At 44.7% G+C, this 21,030-nt stretch overlaps 1 protein-coding gene across 2 annotated transcripts in view; it reads left to right on the top strand.

Annotated features, from left to right (window-relative positions):
• The window catches only part of Ano6 (anoctamin 6), a 174,535-nt gene that overhangs the window by 126,262 nt on the left and 27,243 nt on the right, over positions 1-21,030 (top strand). For both annotated transcript variants that reach the window (XM_051160263.1, XM_051160264.1), the window contains 4 exons: positions 5,709-5,814; positions 8,156-8,216; positions 17,543-17,685; positions 19,117-19,194. In XM_051160263.1, coding sequence (XP_051016220.1) covers positions 5,709-5,814; positions 8,156-8,216; positions 17,543-17,685; positions 19,117-19,194 — 388 coding nt within the window. The remainder of the gene's footprint in view (positions 1-5,708; positions 5,815-8,155; positions 8,217-17,542; positions 17,686-19,116; positions 19,195-21,030) is intronic.

The following is a 21,030-nucleotide window of genomic DNA, read 5'->3' on the forward strand; positions in this document are numbered from 1 at the left end:
GAGTTTATGAATAACAAGGCTCATTTCTCATAGTTCTAGACATTAGAAGTTCAAGATCAGGGTTGCAATTTGGTGTCTCTTGAGGGCTGTATAGACCCTGGGAGGAGCAAATGCTATGTCTTGCCTGGCCTAAGAGCCCAGTTTATGTTTGGTTTTTTTTTTTTTTTTTTTAAACTTGCATGAGTTTCTATAGAGGAATGTTAATTCAGAACATGGCTGTTCTGGCAAGAGAAGATCCAAAGATCTTCTAGGTTTGTGTGATCTGGCTGGAATATAAACACACCTTTAATTGAGGAGACAGAAGCAAACAGATCTGAGTTCAAGGCTAGCCTGGTATAGAGTAAGTTTCATGTAAAGAAAAGCTTAGGTCCAGGCATGGTGGTGCATGCCTTTAATTCCAAACAATGAAGGTAAATTAGTTTGTAGAAGGAAGCACCCATGTTTAAAAGTAATGTCTAATTGAGTGGCATAAAGGTGATGAATCAAAGCAGATTTGACAGAATAGGATACGCCCAACTCTCAAAAGAAGAGAGAAGAAAGAGAAGTTACTTATGAGTCAGTTTTAACGACACAGTAATAGAGAGATGGGTTGCAAAGAGAGAACTTGAGTGAATATGTAATGATCTTGAAAAATGAGAAGAAACCAGAAGATTAGAGCAGATTGTTGAGTTAGTTTGAGGCCAAGTAGAGAAATTCTGGGCCAAGAGAGAAGCCAGATTAAATAAGTTATCTGGCAGAAGAGTTTGAGCCAGAACAGCAGAGTGGAACCAGCCAGCCCAGTGCTCCGGAAGAACAAGTAAGGGTGACTTTATTAAGCAGTAAATCTCAGAGGCTAAAAACATTCTAGACCTAGGTTAGATTTTAAAGAGGCTAGAAACCTCCAGGACTAGGCGTAGACAACAATTGAAACAGGCAAATAAAAGATACTTTTATGTATGGCACCCAACATGGGGCACCAACAAATTTTAAGTGAAAATCCCAAATGTTCTATTTTACCAAGAAAAGCTCAGGAGACAGATGCTGGGGTGAAAACCTACTGGCTCAGAGAGGCAGAGAAAGCACCCAGCTGACCTTCCTACTCAGCTCATGTCCCAATGGGGAAGGCCCAAAAAGCTCACTAGTTCTCTTTGACTGTATCCCCTGAAAAGCATGCAGTTTCTCGGATGTAAAGATGAAAGCTTTCATCAAAGTTAAGACATTTTTGGCCATCCTCCAACTACTCCTTTGTCCATTTCTTTCTCTTCTGTGGCTTGCACGATGCATGTGCTGGAGAGTGTGTGTGGCAGTTCCACTGGTATTTGAAGGTGGATACACAGGTGTTTTCTATAACTTTTTCTCTTCCGTTTCTCAGACTGTATAATCTTCTTAGATACAGCGTTAAGTTCCTTATCTGTGGAGGAATGCCTTCCGTGAATTTTTCATTGATGTTCATGTGCTTTGCCTACATTTCTAGTTAGTTCTCTTTGACTTACAGCTTTCCTGAAAGCATTCTATCTTTAATTCCGTAGGTGTGGTTTTCCTCAGTCAGTTCTCAGTTCATACTTGCTTACTTAAATAAAACAAATGTGCCAGTGTCCTTGGGTCTGTCCTTCCTCTGTTAGTGGCATACTTTTCAGGTTTTTGATGCGCCTGTGACTTGCATGTTGAGAGTTTGACATTTTAACTATTACACTGTAAGAATCATGGGAATCTGAGTTCCCGGCAAAGCTTATTGCTGCTGCTCTTGTTCCTGGCCCAGCCTGGCTCCATGGACTGTGTTCCATACCTCGTATGGATGCTAAAATCCATTCAGTGGGTCATTAGACACCAGTTAGATCAGGTTGGTTTCACTGGTGCTGGGTCCTGTCCTTTTTCCATGCCATCTGTATTGGAAACATGTTTGACACTCCAACAGACAGTACTTAATTCTCCTAAGGTTTTCCTTTAGGCTTAGGCAGAACCCCCATGGTTAGCCTCCAGGATCTCTCGGGCCTTTCCTGGCTTATGTACTGTCTAGCCCATACGCTGTTGGGGTCCGTAAATCCAAAAACAACCCAAGCAGTCACAGGAGTCCAGCAAAGCAATAGGTCTTTTTGAACTACGGAACAAAAACTGACCAGTCAGGAACAGCAGCACAGACCCAAGAGCTGGCTGTGTCTTTGAACGTTCATCTTAGTATCTAAGCAGATGATACAAATTTATTGTACTCAGGCCGGTACTGATTAATCAGAGCCATAGAACAGACTCAGGAACCAAATAATAACTTCAAGACAGAATGTTGCAAGATTTTTAAGTCCAAAATCCACAAACATCTGTGCCAAGTTACAGGCCCAATTTTTTTATCAATCAGAATCATTTGTTCTTTCATGGCTAGAAACAATCATTACATTTTGAGGAACAAAGGAAGAAGGAAGAAATTGGCTAGCCATCTGGAAAGTTCCCCAGATCCTGGGAACTTGAACTTAATTTCACCTTATGATCAAAATGGAGTCTGAAAACAAAATGGCAGTGCTTAGGATATGTCTCATTTGTTTGATGCCAACACTGCGTGTGGCTTTCTGCGTCTCACAGATATGTTGGAGGTTTGGTGTCTGTGGATACCCCATACCTCGTTCCTCCTTAAAGTTTTTGGTTTACATTTATGGTTACTAGTGACCCAGGCAGTTGCTGCGTTAATTCCTGGAGATTTTTAAGCTTTGGGTATGAGGTAAAAATTATATAAAAAGCTCAGTCTAGCGGTGGTGGTTCACGCCTTTAATCCCAACACTTGAGAGGCAAAAGCTGGCAGATTTCTGTGAGTTCAGGTCCAGCCTGGTCTACAAAATGAGTTCCAGGACAGCTAAGGCTACACAGAAAAACCCTGTCTTGAAAAGTAAAACAAAACAAAACAAAACAAAAAAAAAGAAAAGAGAAAAGAAAAGAAAAGAAAAAAGAAAAAGAAAACAAAACAAAAAGAAAAAAAAGTTTCCCAGGAACTTCTGGACAGGCGAGGCTCCCTGAAGCAGCTATAGATGCTGCCTGCCCTTTTCAGCACCTGTGACAATCCACTCTTGTTCACAGTGCCTGGAAGGCTGCTGGGTCTTAAGGCTGCCATGAACCTCGGGAGATGGGCATGGTAATTGGTCTAGTTTAAAAATGCTGCAAAGCTGTATTCTTCACAGATTGGCCAGCCCCTTACACACACACACACACACACACACACACACACACACACACACACACACACACACACACACACACACACACACACACACACACACACCATGGTAGGGTAGGGGCAGTTGCCTAAGCAGCTCTAAGCGTTTGGTTAACTTTCAGAGTTCAGAAAAGTGTGAGTTTGAACATTTTTGTCATTGTTCTCATTGTTTTTATGAATGAGTAGCTTCTGTTAGAGCTTACTCTGCTCTCTCAGCCTTGCTTCCCAAACCCACTTGTTTCTCTGGGTTATTTGCAAGGTCACCTAACCAGTCATAATGCTGCCTCCCATCCTAGCAGGGTCCATCTGAAAGGTCATCAGCCATAGGAGCAGTCCACAGCTTCTTGCCTCCTCTCAGTAAAACTTGAATATGTCAGTAACTTCCTCTATGGCTTTGGTTCCATGTTGACAGCATTCTTCTTTAACTTAAGATTATTGCGATATTCTTTTTTGTTGCTATATTCTCTTTTATTTTCAATTATCTATGTGTTTGTGTGTGCGTGCACATGAGAGCACAGGTCTCCCTAAAGGCCAGAGAAGGCATCAAGTCCCCTAGAGCTAGAGTTACAGGCAGTTGTGAGTGCCTCTATGTCGGTGCTGTCCTCTGCAAGAACAGCATGTACTCTTAACTCTGAAGCCCATCTCTCTGAAGCCCATCTCTCTGAAGCCCATCTCTCTGAAGCCCATCTCTCTGAAGCCCATCTCTCTGAAGCCCATCTCTCCAGCCCCATCTCTATCTTTTTTTTCTGTTCTGTAGCTGTCATTCTCATTTTTCACATAGAATTGATTTTTTTTTTTCATGTGGTACAATTGGGGTTAATTGAAGCTTATGTTTTTCCCATGTACATTGAATTGAGCTGCCCGTTCGTATCTTTCTAGTTTGGGGTCCAGATCTTTGGACGTAGGTAGAAATCTTTACATGTCTCATTGTGTGCTTCTGTTGTTGTCTTAGCTTGTGCCAGCAGTGTCTAATTATTAACTTGTCCGTTCTGAGCTTTGGGTCTTCCGCGAGATTTGTACAGCAAATGGAAAAGGCCTAACATGAGTTCTAATTTCCCCCACCAAACGATTCTGAAACTCGTAGCACAGATCTTCTTCACTGTATTAGACAAAGTTTTACAGGTGTTTTTTCATATAAATCTTAATACATCTTTGATTAGATGCATTCCTAGACGTTGTACTCATTAAGCTACTGAAATACAGTGTTTTAAAGTTATTTCCCAATTGTTTCAGATGGAAAAAGAGGAAATCTCTTTTGTTTCCCTGTGTATACTTTACCTACTGATTCTGTGTCCACAAACTTTACTAAATATGCTATTATTGCCTCTGGATTCAAGGCGAGGCATAATGTTATGACAAGTGCTAGGATCTGTTGGAGGGGGGGGGGGGGAATGGCATGGAGACGTGTGTTTTAAATTGCTTCTGCCCGAGGCTCATCGAAGGAGAAGTGTAATTTCTAGATCAAATAGACACGGCAACTGGAGGGTTTTATGGGGAATGGCAGCTTGCTGGGTGGCATGAGGAGACAGCCATGATCTGTGAGAGGCAGTGGGTTCCCTCCTCCCACCACTCACAGCCTCGCTCCCCTGACTTTCTGTTAGCTTCATAGGCCTCCAACCAAAGCAGTTATGGAGGAGGACCTTGTGTCATGTCCCTGAGTTAAGAGTAGGCTTGGGCATTATAAACCTCGAAAATAAATAAATAAAAAGGATTATATTAAAATGGAGAGAGAGGTGGTTAAGAGAACTGGCTGCTTTTCCAGAGGACCTGATTTTGATTCCTAGCCCCAACTTGTTGGCTCACAACTGGCCTAAGAAGCTAATAACTGACGCAGGGAGACTGAAACATACTTTAAAGCTGCCAGCACTAAGCCGGGAAGAATCTAAACTGATACAAATCTACTCTTAAACTAACATAAACTACTCTAAACCTCGTAACATACATATATCCCAAGCACTTACCACTATGATCCTCAGAAGCTTCTTCCTTCCTTGTCTCTCTCAACTGTCAAACTTGGCTCCGCCCCCTCCAGGAAGTTCTGCCTTCCATTTCCTGTCCTTTTGCCCAGCTTATTGGCTAAACAGCACTTTATTGACAGTTGTTACATCCACTAAAGACATTCCTACACACACACACACACACACACACACACACACACACACACACACACACACACACACACACACACACACACACTCCCTCTATGACTCCAGTTTCAGGGGACCCAATGTCATCTTCTTCTGTATACGTGGTGCACAGACATACATGCTGGCAAAGCACCCATACAGATAAATAAAAATAAAGGTTAAAAAATTTTTAAATAATGTAAACAAAAATTTTAAAGAAATACAGATCGTTGTCTACCCTGTATGCTTTTTCTAGCCTTTTTCAGAATGATGAATGCTACCTGTGGTCCTGTTTTGTCAGCTTCAGTTTTGTTGCTTGTCATGGATGAACTTGGATTTTATTATGCTGGTAGAAAATGAAGCCTTTTGCTAAGGTTTTTTGAGTTGTTTTCTTTCTCTCCTGTTAGCAAAGAGGTCTGTGATCCAGATATCGGTGGCCAGATCCTGATGTGTCCACAGTGTGACAGGCTGTGTCCCTTCTGGAGGCTGAATATCACCTGTGAATCGTCTAAGGTAACTTTTGCTATTCCAGATGCTTACATAAAAAGAGTTGCTTAAACATGGCAGACAAATTATCCCCCCTCAGAAGAATTTGGACATTCAGATTTGTGTCTGAAAAACTTGTCCTACTACTATTTACAATGATCATGGCACATTGTCAGCCTCACCGATTCCTACACTTAATTTATAGATTAAAAAAGACTTTACTGACTGCCCCTGACCTAAGGCAATGGCTGGACTATGCACTAGAAGACCTGCACTGTTAGCGCATCTCCTGAGCCTTTGCACCTAAGGCAGGTGCAGCGGTCATGCTCCTGCGAAGCCACAATGGAAGGTCCCTTCTGAAGACATCCTTTCCTCCTCTTTCCTTCCTCACTTACGCCTCCATTCCTCCAACTCCACCTTCCCCACCTTAGCTCAGGACTTTTGCGTGTCTTTCATTGTCTGGGGAGAGGTCTTTGGTTCTGTTGTGGTTCCTCAAGGACTCCTTGAATCTTGTGGGAGCAGGTTACAAAGGGAAGGAGACTAAGACAAGAGTCTAGAGGAAATGGTGAAAGCGGTTGGGGCAAATAAATAAATAAATAAAAAGGCATTTCTGGTTTCATTCATGTTTTATACTAATAATTCACTTACTAGTTTCTTCCTTTCTTCTGAAGAGATGTTCCATGACTCCAACAAAATGCTGACTTGGGGCTGCTCTTAATATGGCATCTGGTCCACTGTGCCAGCTGCCAGCCAGCCTAAGTTAGGCTTCTAACAAGCTTATATCTTACCATCTCCCTTACTTCTACTTCTTTAGTGCTCGGGGGACCAAGCAGAAAGGCCAGATGTCTACTTCCTTTCCTCTGCCCATGATCTCACATATGAGACTAGCATGGCAGCTTCATCTATGCCTAACCGTGTCCTGGGATACCAGGCACATCCCTCATTGGGAACTAGGCAGTTGGCATGACTTGTACCAACTCCAAAATGGAGCATGTCGAGGAAGGAGATTACACATCTGGAGTACTTTCCATAGCGCTTTGTGTGCAGTTATTTGCAATAAAAGGTAGAGCATAATGTTGAAAGACATCTCGGAGCAGGTGGTTTTCTAAAAGGCAAAGAGAAAAGAGAAAAAGCATCGTCCCCAGGACAACAGGCATGACAAATCCATCTTTCTACACCTGGCCTGGAGGGTTTGGGGCTTTTTGTTTTGTTTTAGGGGAATTGTTTCATGAGACCATTTAGAACCATGCTGTTTGATCAAAAGCCACATGGATGGTGCGGGAACTCATATCTGCTTCAGAAGCCAGGCAGATGAGAACTTAACTAACCAGATACATACCTTCTAATGAAAATAACCAATAATCTTGCATACATGAAAATTATACCACTTTGAATATAAAAGACAACTGAAAAAAAAAACCGTGGCCAAGTACACTTCCCACTTGGAAACAGATCTGAATGCTATCACTGTGGATGTCCCCTTGTTCACCTGGGGCCTCTGTCCACTCACCCCTTTTCATTCTTCATGTGGCCTCTTATAAAGTTGGCAGAATAATACATGTCCCGCCACCCTCCTGCCCCGCCCCCATCTCCCGTTAGTGTTATGAGTTCTTTCTTAAGGAAGATTTTAAATGCTTACTAATGGAAAGTCAGTAAACAATTCAAAGATTTTTTTCCCCCCCAGAAAGTCATAAAGACAGCTAGGCTATGTGCACATTGCCAGAGAGCGAGTTTGTCAGCAGTGGTAGCACTGCCCCGATGAGAGGATAAACCTTTTGAGACAATTGTGCTGGTGATGTCAGCACAGCCTTTATCCCACCGAGAGCACTCGCCAGTCACAGACGCAAAGCCTTCCTCGGGTTGATGGAAGCAGGGCGGGCGCTCCTGGAGGAGGAGAGCCGTCGTCACATAAACTCAACTTTGTATCTTATTTTATTAATAAGAAAAGAAGTATTTCTGGAATTTATCCTCTGAGGGGAAGGAGACAAAGATAAGAGGCAAATCATCCAAGTTGCTTAGAGGGCACTAGATCCTTAGGGCCACTTGCTGCGTCCATCTTTCCGGTCACTCTGTGACAGCTCATAAAAGAAGCTTTAACAGCCTGCAGTCTCAGCAAATGTGCCTGCTCCTTTATCGCGCTGTGGGACGATTCCACTGGAAAATGCACTCGGGCTCAGACGGCGGAAGCCGTTTGCTTTTAGAATGTGAGAAATTCCATCTGCGATTATGCCATACGTGTGGTGATTGTTAAGCCAGCACCAGGCTTGGCGAACGCTCCAGGCTGCAGGGTGTACAAAGTATTACGTACTGGCCGAGTTCTGATAAGTGGGGAATTCATTTACTTACATGTCATTGCTCTATTTTCCAGAAATTGTGCATCTTTGACAGTTTCGGAACCCTGATCTTTGCAGTATTTATGGGAGTGTGGGGTAAGTTACTGTTGGTCTTTTTTTCTCTCTTTCAGTTTGATGCAATTTTGTGTTAGCCATTAAAGTCACTCACTTTGAGGACTGTGTCCTGGCTGAGCCTCCACTCCCCCAGAGCTTCTGTAGAAATGAAGCTCATTTTGGGGGGCCTTTTAAAAGTCACCCAATCTTGCTCCCAAATAATTGACACAGAGACATACTAGAGTTATTCAACAGCTTTAAAGCACTACAGCTGGGCAGATGTTCATCTATTCTGACCCTCTGGGCTGGTTCTGCGCCATCGGGTCATCCTGATGGCCACGTCCTTTCTCTCCCTCTTCTTCCTTCTCTTCCTACCTGAGACCCTTCGACTGGAAACAGAAGTCCAGCCTCCCTGTCATCTCTCGCCCAGCTATAGGCTGCTCAGCTTCTTCCTTAACCAGTCAGAGATAATAGGGGAGCATTGTTTACAAAACATCGATCAATGACATTGATAATGCTGACTCGGGGCACAGAAATCAGCATCTGAATACACGGTGTACAAAAACACCCTCCAATGTGTCATGGTTATTCACATAGGATTGCCCTGTTTTAATTTGGTTATTCTCCAAGCTTCACTCATAGACGCCATTAGATTTTACCATATGAAAATTTTACCTCAAAAGGCCGAGGCTTCAACAACACACCTGCTTTCACTATTGCTTTATTTCTCTCAGTTCACTGGGTTCACACACGGCCTGACTCAGCTGATCCCCATGGTGAGCCTAGCTTGGTCTGTGGGGGTTCCAAATGGCCTCTCACCCTCTTATGGTCTAGCCTGGTATTCTTTAATGGGGCCTCAGAGCTGCAAAGGGATGCACACCCCAGTGTGTCTGGCACTAAAACTATTCATAAACAATTGAATATGGCCATCTGCCCACCGCCTTCTTTCTCTCTCCAGTGCCCCCTCCAGATCCTCTCTGATACCCCCTCCTCTTAACTTCATGTGCTTGTTTTCTAAAATACCCCACAAAGTCCAGTTAGTGCTCTGTGTGTGTGTGTGCATGCATGAGTGTGCGTGCATGTGTGCAAGTGTGTGTGTATGCGTGTGCCTGTGTGTGCGTGTGCGCACGTGCCTGTGTGTGTGTGTGTGTGCGCGCGCACATATACGTGCGTGCATGGGCACAGGGCCACTGGAGCATGGGCAACCTACCTCTGGCTTCTCCTCCCCAGGCAGCTACAGAGGAATGCCAACAGCTCCTCAGTTGGAGGTAGAGTCTTGTGAGCTCACTCCGGTCTAGGCTATAATTTGGGCTGGCTTGTTTTATGCAGGTCTCGTGCAGATAACCGTAGCTGCTATGAGTTTGTGAGCACAGTAGCCATGCCTTGCCCAGAGGCGGCATTTCCCAGCATTCTTCCCTATCCTCTGCCTATTAAATTCTTTCTACTTCCCCTTCTGCAGTGTTACCTGAACCGTGGCAGGGGTCTGATAAAACATGTCCCATTTAGGGCTGAGTAATCAGGGTTACTTATTCCCAACACTTTGACTCATTATTAGCCTGCATTAAACTGCTTCTCAGCACAAGGAGCTGCTTCCTTACTGAGGTCGAGAGCATCCTAGAATGATGGGTTTACATTAAATGTTTAGAAGACAGCTGGGCTGCACAAGCGTTTAGCAAAGTAACAATTGCCAATCCCACCTTAGGGCCTATGACCTCAGCCATGGGCTTTTGTATTTTTTTAATAGTATCCGGCCTGCATACACTTCTATGAAGCAGACCCCAAATCCAATCAGAATGCAATTGGTTACCCTATAAAAGTCATGCCACTATTGCACCCTGGGTACCAGCTTGCTAGGCAAAATGTACCCACAAGTGCGACAGTGCCATTGGGCCTACGATTGCATTGTTTGCTAATGTCCTGTCAGCTGCAGCAAGTCAGGCAAACAAGCCCGAGTAATGAGAGGATGGAGTGGAGGAGACGTCCCAAGGGTGTGAGTCACTGAAAGCCTTTACAGTGTCAGTATCTTTATCCCAAATGCTCAGGACCAGAAGTGTTTCAGAATGCAGAATGGGCTCCTCTTCTTCCTCCTCCTCTTCCTTCTCCTCCTTGCTTTTCCTCTGCTTCTTCCTCTTCCTCTCCCTCCTTGAATAGACTACCACAGGAACAGCTTTAGTCCAAAGATAGAAAAGTCTATAATGTTCCAAAGTCACAGGGTTAGTGTCAGCCAGCATTCAGCATTCAGCATGTTTTGGATTTCAGGCTTTTGGATCATGAATGCTTATCCCGGTACCAAAACAATTCCAACAGCTGAGATCCAACCTGGGGCCAGGGGTGGGACATGAGGGCCACGTGGGAACATCAGAGCATCCAGCTTGGGGCCAGGGATGGGGGATGGGAGGCCACGTGGGAACATCAGTGCACTGCTTGCTTCTTTTTAGTACTCCTATAGGATTGAAAAGTTTTTTGTTTTTTTTTAATATTTAGTTATTTATTATGTATACAGTGCTCTGCCTTCATGTACCCCTGCAGGCCAGAAGAGGGCATCAGATCACATTATAGATGGTTGTGAGCTACCATGTGGTTGCTGGGAATTGAACTCAGGACCTCTGGAAGAGCAGTCAGTGCTCTTAACCTCTGAGCCATCTCTCCAGCCCCAGGATTGAAAAGTTTTTAAGTGCGTTTCCCCGTGGTGATAATAGCAAGCTCTCTGTCATAATTAGAAAAGATGCAATCTTACCCTGTAAGTTCTGCACAGAAACTGGATGCTTTGCATCCTCTTTAATCTGTGCACCATCGGTAACGGAGTGGAGAGAGCATTTTATTTTAGGGCAGACTTTTGAGTGGTTGGTTGGTGTAAATGTCCTAATATGGAGGGGAAACTCCCATTCTCGACGGTACATTGCATTTCCTTTCCAGCTGCTTTGTGTGGGTTGAGATGAGCAGCATCGGGTTATAAGAAAGTGCGGGGAAGAAACTGAACCATGCCCCTGACCTTGAAGGGCAAGCCACTAGTGCATACACACACAGAAAGGGGGGGGGGGTAGAGAGGGTCCTTGAAGGGTGGGTGGTGGCCGTACCTGTGAAATGATACCACCAAATGGTATTTTTATACCCTTAAGAAATGCCCTTGAACACCGTTGGGGGAGAATGAAGCCTCTAAGGTAGCCACACTTAGCCAGCGAGAGGCCCTGTCATTCAGACGCTTAGCATGTTTTATTGGAAACCACATGCTGGAAGATACTGGGCACAGAAGCATAGAGAGAGCTGGGGGGTGCAGCTGAGTTGTAGAGCGCTTGCCTGGCATGAGTGAGGCTCTAGGTCAGATTCACGTGTTAAGATCCTCTGTGTTGCCCTCTCTCCACTGCTGTAAATACATCGCTTTCCCACAGTAGCAGCCAGGGAGTTGTACCCACAAGCCAGCACTCTTAAGGTCACCTCAGCCCCAGCTTGTGATCTCTGCAGTTCTGACAGAAGATGTTTTAAATAAAGCAACAACAAAAAATAATGATAATTTAGATGCAGAAGAGACTCAGATTTCCTTACTAACTTTCCTTTCTCTGATCCACTTAACTGCGGCCTTCATTATACAACTGTCATGTGCCCGGCTGTCGATCAACCCTGTCTGACGTTAGGATGCGGAAAGCGTCTCTGTGTGGCTGGTAGCATTGTGTGTGCGCATCTTTGAGGCTATGCATTTGATGGACTCTTTAAGTGCTTTACGCTGGTTTCTTTGTTGCTTCTGCCTTCTGAGGACCACTGCTGTGAACCTCATTGCGGAAAGCCTGAAATTGCAGATGTGAGGCGGAGGGAGGCTCCGAAGTCATTCCTCACCACTGCCGTTCACTCCTGCAGTATCTCCTTTAGCAGCTCAGTGTACCTGGCACTGATTATTTCTCTGTTTTCTAGCATTGGTAAATGTTAGGGGTAGAAAAACTTTTATAGCCAATACAGTACTAGTCATTCACTTACCTACAAATACCTCCCATTTAGGCTGCACCAGCCTGAGGGATTTTGCAGACTCACGGGGCCCTAAGCACAAGCTGTGGTTAAAACAAAGAGCCTGAACACCACATGCCAGCCTCCTCATTCCTCCCCACCTGACCCTCCTTGCCTTAGACACATGGTTGTACAGTACTGTGTTTCAGTGGTCTCCTTTAAGGGCAAGCTTTAAACAAGGCCTAGTGGTTTCTGGGAAACCAACAGCTTCCTGGCTCCTAAAGGCCCGGGGAGTCAGCCCAGAGACCCGCACTGGGGGATCAAGCACCGGCACACAAGCCTGAGCTGTTCCGCGTGCTTCCTCTCCATTTCAGTGACACACAGACTCAGCTAGTGAGCATTTAAGACCGTCGTTTCTAGTACCCCAGCTGCAAGCTGCAGAGTCTGGATTAGAAAGATGGCGTGGGATGGATGAGCTAATTTACCTAGAGAACATTGTAAGCAAAGACGTCAGAGTTAAGAGGCCTTTTAAAGACATCTCTGACTCTTACAGCACCTGAGCACATCCACCTGTTGCAGGCTACGTCTTGCCCTTTTATGAAACAGGACGTACACTGCTCTCAACAGTTTTGGGGGTTTTGTTTTTTGTTTTTAGCTTGTGTGTGTGTGTGTGTGTGTGTCTGGGCATTTTCATCTGATATATATATATCAGCAATGCCATGATAATTGAGAGAAATGGTTTTGACTTTGAGGTCCATGCAACCGTCCCTTGTGTCTTATGGTACTAGTAGAGTTTTAACTGCACCTTAATGGCTAGAGCAGTGGCTCTCAACCTTCCTAATACTGCGACCTTTAATACAGTCGCTCATGTTGTTGCGACACCCCCCTCCAACCATAAAATTATTTCACTGCTACTTCATAATCTTGCTACTGTTACCAATTGTAATGTAAATATCTGATATGCAGGATATCTGATATGAGACCCCTACGAAAGGGTCGTTTGACCCCCCCAGAGGGGTTGTAACCTACAGACTGAGAACCACCGGAGTGTGGCGTGTGCTTTGCCTGGCCACTAAAGTACAGCGTTAGCCAGTGGAGCCCGGCTGGTTGTATTACAGAGACACAGAGCAAAAGACACAACAGCAGTTTCTCCCATTGTGGGGACATACTTCATATGAGTGACACTCCCAGGAGTACTCCAAAACACTGGGTAATTGTACCCCACATAGAGTTCTTGGCTGTGAATGAAAATGAAGAACCCCACTCCATTCTTGGAACCCCCAGGGGTTTGCCTTCAAGGTTAAGAATCGCCTAACAACCCTGTGTTTCCTACCTGGCTACCAGCTCGCTTCAGATCCAGACACTTCCAAGGCTGAACTGCAGCAGGAAGCAGATAGCCTTTGACCCTCCATGCCAAGGGGGAGGGGTGGCACTGTTCCCTCTCCTTTTAGGTGTGGATTAGAACTGTTCATGGTTGCTTTTAGAAGAGTTATTCTCATGGATCCTCTTGTACCTGATAGAATGGCTTCATGTATACGTGTCATGATTTTAAAAGTGGGCCACGGCCACATAGACAGAAAGTAGCACGCACAAAATAAGAGCTCTGCAGAAAGCTTGACCCTTCTCAGCCTTCAGCCAATGAGAAATGCAAGCCAGGCATGGCGGCTCACACCTTCAATCCCAACACTTGGCAGGCAGAGGCAGGTGGATCTCTATGAGTTCAAGGCCAGCCTGGTCTACATAGTGAGTTTCAGGACAGCCAAGACTACACAGACCCTGTCTCAAAAAACAAAACAAAACAAAACAAAACAAAAACAAAACAATAACAAAAATGCACATTAACAAATTTGCAACAAGGTTTTTAGAAAGAGGCAGAAATGTTTGATTTCATTGACTTAATTATATTTCGATGTGTTTATGTCTTATTTAGAGTTTAGAAAAGTTAGGAATGAGTTAGAAAATATTCGCTCCACAAAAAAAAAAAAAAGTGTCTGAGTTAAATGACCAAATGGTCCTTAACAAAGAGCTACACCCAAACACCAAAGAAGTACCTTCTCTTAGCAGCCCATGGAACTTTCTCCAAAACAGATCCCATACTAGGACGCAAGTCTCCACAGACATAAGACAGAAGTGACTGTAGAACAGACGTGGGCTGGAGAGATGGTTCAGCAGTCAAGTCACTGCTCGTGCAGAGGACCTATGGTCAGTTCCCAGCACCCATTTTAGGCTACACACAACTACTTGTGACTCCAGCTCCAGAGGATCCAACACCTCTCGCCCCCATAGGCACCTGCATGCATCGTTTTAAAAATAATGAAGATAAATTTTAAAACAGAAAAGACAAACTCTTGAAGATCGAACAGCACACTGTGAATGATGAATGACTGGGTCGTTGGAGAACTCTGGAAACAAAGATCCTAGACTCAAGTGAAAAATTAAAACACAACCTACCAAAACCTCTGCAGTACAATGAAACAGCTGTAAGGAAGTTTATAGTCACAGGTACATATATTAAAGTCTAAGAAAGGTTGCAAAATAGGTAATTTACTTAAGGCACCTTTGGGGCCTTGCCGGGGGAGAGAGGGAAGAAGCCCAAAATCTCAGTAGGCAGAAAGAAATTATCTAAATGAGGGTAGAATTTGGTAAATAAGAAAATAAAAACAAATATGACTAAATTAATAAAATATAAAAAAATTTAAAAAATTAAAAATGAAAGGTAAAAAAAAAAAAAAAACAAAAAACAAAAACAAAAACAAAAACCAAGGCTTAATGAGACAAAGCATTGGCCCAGGTCAACTGACATAGCAAAAAGTGGTGAAGATGAAAGTAAACACAGATGAGGAGGTGTGAGCTGGGAACTCTAAGAAGATTGGTTCCTCAAGATGAGGTTGAGGACACCCCGATTCTGTCCTGTTGCTTCAGTTTATTCACTCAGTGCATTTGTTAAGTCTGTCAAGTTGCATTTGTGAATTGTGAACAAAACATTCCTGTCCTAACAGTGATGTTATGGGCATGTCAGACAATCAGCCCAGGAGCAAATATAAAGTCAGGTTTACATGCATGCTACATGTATTGACATGGGAAATACGATGTTTTTTTTTTGTTTTGTTTTGTTGTTGTTGTTTTGGTTTTTTTTGTGTGTGTGTGAGAGAGTTCAGTTTACTAGAATGTATTGCCATAGTTACCAGACAGAGTGAAGCCAGCTCCTGGAGCTGGGCATAGTTAAAAGAATACTTGGGTAAAGTAGGCCTTCTGTTTGACGGGCTGAGTGGGTACTTACTCTGAGGGCTTTAGTTCCATAGTCAGTGAGAGGGTTGGCACGGGGTCACTCAAACTCTCTACCGTGGGTCTCAGGAAGTGTCTGCCACTCAAGGCTAGCATAGCTCCTGAGGGTTGCAAGGCCAGCAGTCCCAGCTTCCTCCACACAACTGCCTAGTAGTGACTCTCAGGGGCTGGTGCCTGTGCTCAGGGCTGTTTTAAAGCTACCTCCGTAGCCTCTTAGTACAGCTCTTGTATGAACTAGCACACTGAGTGATCTCATCCACTGCCAGTCAAGCCCCAGCTGCCACTTAAAACACTGAGGACTCCTGGCTGGTTCTTCCCAGAACTCTAGACTCGATGCCAGTCCATGGGTACCTATTATCACTAACTGTCCTGGTCACTCTAATAGAACACGTGACCAGGGCAACTTATAAAAGAAAGTGTTTAATTGTGTTCACTGTCTCAGGGGGCTAAAGAGTATCATGGAGATGCATCTTGACAGCAAGCAGTGGGCGTGTTGGCTGGAGGAGCAGCTGTGAGCTCACATCTTGATCCAAACATGGGCGGGGGGAGGGAGAGAGAGAGAGAAAGAGAGAGAGAGAGAGAGAGAGAGAGAGAGAGAGAGAGAGAGAGAGAGAGAGAGAGAGAGAGAGAGAGAGAGCTTTACTAGGAATGGGCTTTTGAAACCTCAACGCTTGCTCTAGTTAACTGAAGATACAGCCCCCCTCTAACAAGGCCACGCCTCCTAATCCTTCCCAAACAGCTTCACCAACTAGGGACCAAGTATTCAAATATATGAGCCTGGCGGTTCATTCTCAGTCAAAGCACCACCCTGGCCCAGTGTCCTCCCTCTTGGTGTTATCATCTGCTACACTAGACTCCAGGACACTGTTGACACCAGAACCCTGGCCTATACTCCTGACCTCCAGCCCTTCATTCCTCCTTGCGTCTACTATGTCCTCTTCAACATCCTTCATACAAGCTTCCTTCTGTTTGCTGTGGGTCTCCTGCACCTGTGTTCACTCACACTAGACCCCCTCCCAGCCTTTAAACGCCTAGTTCCTCTCCAGGTAACACGCCCTCCTGTAGGTCTGTTGCTTGGCTATCCCATTTTCCTCCTCATAACCCTTCAGTCACAGCAGAATGGAAAGCACCCAGTTGCCCTGGCCTCCGTGACATGGACAGCTTTCTGAGGAAGCTAAATTTTTCTCTTGAGAGCCGCCTTGCCCCCTACTCTGAAAGTCTGTCCCTGAAGCATCTTCTACAGTGTGTTCAACCTTCCTTAATCTATAACCCTTTAATTCGTCTCCTCGTGTTGTGGTGACGCCCCAACTGTAAAATTATTTCATAACTGTACATTTGCTACTGTTATGACTTGTGATATGAACATGGTATGTAGGCTATGTGATCCCTGTGGGGTTGAGAACCACTGGTCTGTTGGATGTGTCTAAAACAGCCTGTTCCTCTTCTGTCTGCTGTGCCCGTCATGTCCCATGCATCTAGGAGCCCCTTTTCCCTTTCTTGTTCTCAGCATGCAGTGGACACTTTAATAGGAATTGTGACTCGAACCATGATAACTTTAGGATTTTTATATAAGAAGGGTTAAAGACGGTAGACTAATTTAACAAGCCTAGGGAGTTGATCCTCAATTAACTGAACATAATTAGCTTTTTTGAGTTACAGATTATGAAAAATAATGATGCCTAATTTTTTCATATCTCAGGTATAAACCTGAGAAAGAGATCTATCTTTCATATAAAAATACTGTTTTAGCTCATTTAGCGGGCACTGGAGTGTTGCTTTCTAGTCCAGCCCCAGAGAGAGGGAGGCAGAAGAGCATGGGGAATGGAGGGCAAGGCTGAACTGTGTGCTGCTCTTGGATAGTGAATTAACTCGTGTGTTCAGTTGGTGAGACACAGGTGGCAAGCTTTGTGTCCAACGTGCACCCTTGCCTCCCCCCTCAGACTCCCCGTGGCCTCCCCCCTCAGACTCTCATGTTTCACAGTGTTTGCAAATCACCAACGTCTTCATTTAAAGAAACATTTCCTGCCTATGTTACTATCACCTATAAATAGGTCGCTCACTGCAAAAGAGCAGGAGTGGTAACCCCCAGCATTTGGTGTTCTGAGAGTAGCCCTAAAGAGCCACACTGTCCTCTTCTGTCTTGTCAGTCACGTTGTTTTTGGAGTTTTGGAAGCGGCGCCAGGCAGAGCTCGAGTATGAATGGGACACTGTTGAGCTCCAGCAGGAGGAACAGGCCCGGCCGGAATACGAAGCCCAGTGCAATCACGTGGTAATAAACGAGATCACTCAGGTACGACGCGTGGGCTCTGCTGCAGAGCCATGAGCTCCTTCCAGATTCGCAGCAAGGTGGTGCGGTGCGGGGCTTTCTCTGAAGTAGTTGGCAGCACGATCCACCAGGCCATCGCGGGGCTTGAGCAGTGCAATTGCCTGCATCCATTATGACATCAATGAGATGCTGAGTATCCTAGACATGTTCTGGGCACAGCTTAGGACAGTGTGTGTAGGGGACCACTGTGACGACCCCTCTCTAACAATCACGGTAAAATGCATATATTTTAGAGCAAGAATGGCACAGCCATTTAAGGAAAGCCGTGTTGGCATTTACAGGCGAGTCTCGATTGTCACAGAGCACTTCCATGCAGTAAATTTTCATCCTGAGCTAGCTGTACCTCTGAGTTGGCTGTCCCTGGCAGACCTTCTAGATGGGGTGTGAAAAAAAGAAAGAAAGAAAAAATACCGTGGCTCTTATTCTAAAGTCAGAAGGAGTTGAAGGAGTGGTGTGCATATTGAGATATCACTGTGTGCCAGCACTGTGTGAGGCATTTGACTATATTTGTTGCAACTACTGTTGTAAAAAGAAAAAAATAGCGCTGTGTGTCTTACTGTACACCCCAAGCCCTGCAACAGCTGATTTCTGAATCTTCCACAGTATAAAACTCAGGTAATGAAAAAACCTACAGACAGCTAAGGCAGAGATGGTCTAACCACCTAAAACGGTCAACTGATGGGTAAAATCACTGGTGAAATGCTTCTTGCTAAAATTCTCAAACCAAAAAAATCTCACTTTCTTTATTCCTCATTTCACCTTCGCTGCCCTATGCATCCTCCCTGGGCTGGGAAGAAAGCTGTATGTTGCTGACATTGCAGGTGTCGGATTCAGATGTGAGCACAGCAGCTTATGGGCTTTGCGATCTTGGATCCATGGCTCAGTTTCCCCATCTGTAAAGGGGATGTGATAGAGTGTTTCGGGGTTTGCTATAATGAGAATTGGTGGAATTTGTGTATAAAACTCACTTGGAGTACCTGGCTCAGAGTGAACACCAGCTCAGGGTCACACCCTACATGCTGGCTTCTCTTCCAGAGAAATCTGGAGCCTTGTTTTCCTCCTGATAAACTATAAGATGGAAACCCTCCAAAAATTAATTGTTACACCATGTTATTCTATAAAGCTTGACCAAAAACCACAGATCGGAAAGCTGAGAGCATTTGCCAAGCAAGCACAGGGCCATGTGTTTAATACTCAACACCAAAACAAACAAACAAATGCTGCACTCAACCTGTGTGTCTGTCTGAGATTATTAACTGCATGGTTATGAGTGAGAAAGGAATGCTTGAAAACTTGGGTCTTGTCTGTTCTTAAGTCTAAGATCTGCTGACATGCACAGAAATATCAACAGCTCTATTGGTGTTACCCCCCTGACCGGCCGTTTTTGTTCAACAGGAAGAGGAGCGTATCCCATTTACCACCTGTGGGAAGTGTATCCGGATTACCCTGTGTGCAAGTGCTGTCTTCTTCTGGGTAAGAAGCTGTCACAAGCTTATGTTTGAGTAATTGGTTATTATTATTGTTGTTGTTGTTGATGATGATGATGATGATGATGATGATGATGATAATAATAATAATAATAATACTTGACAGTCTTTTTTTAGTATCTCATGTAAAATTTCAAGGAAAAGTGGAAGCCTGGTGCGGTCCCTCCATGGTCTCATACAGAGATGTGCTTGCATGGTCTCATGTAGAGATGGCTCCTGAGCGCCCTCTGGCAGCCACATGAGGTATTGCCAGGCCAGGGTACCTTCCCTTTCCACTGTGGCTCTTCCATTGCTTCCACCCTTTTGCTGCCATCAGGTCAGTAGGTCAGGAGTTTCCAGCTGCTTCTGAAGAAAACAAGGGGAGGCAGTAAGAACTCTGAGAAATTGTAATAGCAACAACTAAAACTAAAAACTTTAGGAATATTTTTAAAAATTCCCCCCAAAAAGAAATGAAAAGTTTTAAAAATGATTTTAGATTAAAAAAAAAAAAAAAAAACAAAGCAGACTTTACAAAATAGTTCTGGTTTATTATTAATTAAAAGATATCATTAATACAATTTAATGAGAGCTTTGTTTGGCTTAGGAACGAACAGATTTAAGGATGGATCTGACAGCCAGGTCCAGGCTCTGATTTAGTGATTTAATGCATAAGAAATGAACCACTGTAGATCCAGGGTGAGTTAATGACCAGTGGGGCTGCTTGCTAGCTGTTAGGGAAAAAAAAGTCAGGGTCACACTCTGAACCACATGTTATAATAAATTCCAAAATACTTTTTTTTTTTTTAAACTGTAAGCCATAAACCAGGAATCGATGTGAATGAATGTTAATAGTCTGTAGGTTTAAAACGACCTCCTAAACCAGAGGAAAACACTTCAGAGGAAAGGAAAGGAAGCACTAAATTTAAACAAAATGCCAGACGAAATGCTAAGCAAGCAGAGCAATGCAAGCACTGAGACCTTTAGGTCGGAGCCCCAGTCAGCTGTGAGACAGCTGCAAGAGCTCAGCAGCAGGTGGCACCAGGAGGACTTATGCGCCAGCCAAGAAAAACACAGCAGCCCACATGGGCAAACACCCTGTACCTGGGAGGATCCAACTGTGCACGTTATGAAGGGATTCTGATTTCTGCCTCTTGGGGGCGCCATGTTGAGGTGACAGCTGTAATGTGAATTTGTTTCTCCGTCTTTCCTAGAAAGCAGGTTGACAGTGTGTATTAATATAAACTCAGGTGGGGCGCAGTAGTGCACGCCTGTAATCCCAGCACTCAGGGAGGCAGAAGGCATGCGGATCTCTGTGAGATCGAGGCCAGCCTGGTCTACAAAGCGAGTCCAAGAAGGCAGCCAAGGCTACACAGAGAAACTCTTTCATGTATATGATAGTAACACAGGGGAAAGTGAGTTTTATCAATTCCTGAAGCTGATCTCCGGGTCTGGGGTGAGGGCAGCTTGAGTAACATCCAGTGGGCAGGCCACCCAGTAGGATGAGAGTTTAGGAGAGGTTGATCCTACAGAGCAAAGCCCAGCTTCTCTTCGAGAGGGGGAAAGGCTGTGTGTCTGTCCACTGGGGAGCACTTCCAAGTCCTCTCCAGTGATCTGAAATATGTTAGCATTAAAAAACAATAAACCCAAGGGAAGAGTGTGCCCTGCTCTGAGAAGACTGAGCAAAACCAGTCTTCTGTTTTGGAGTTGTGGAGGCAGCTGCAGGTTTGCGACAGCCCTGGCAGGTACCAGAATCTAGTGCCCAAGCCAGGGGCGGGGCAGGCCAGTCGGGAGGCAGAGCTGCCGAGGTCTGTGTCTGAGTCAGTGTGGCTTTTCCCTCCTGGCA

Source organism: Acomys russatus, chromosome 17, assembly GCF_903995435.1.
Source record: "Acomys russatus chromosome 17, mAcoRus1.1, whole genome shotgun sequence".
Lineage (NCBI taxonomy): Eukaryota > Metazoa > Chordata > Mammalia > Rodentia > Muridae > Acomys > Acomys russatus.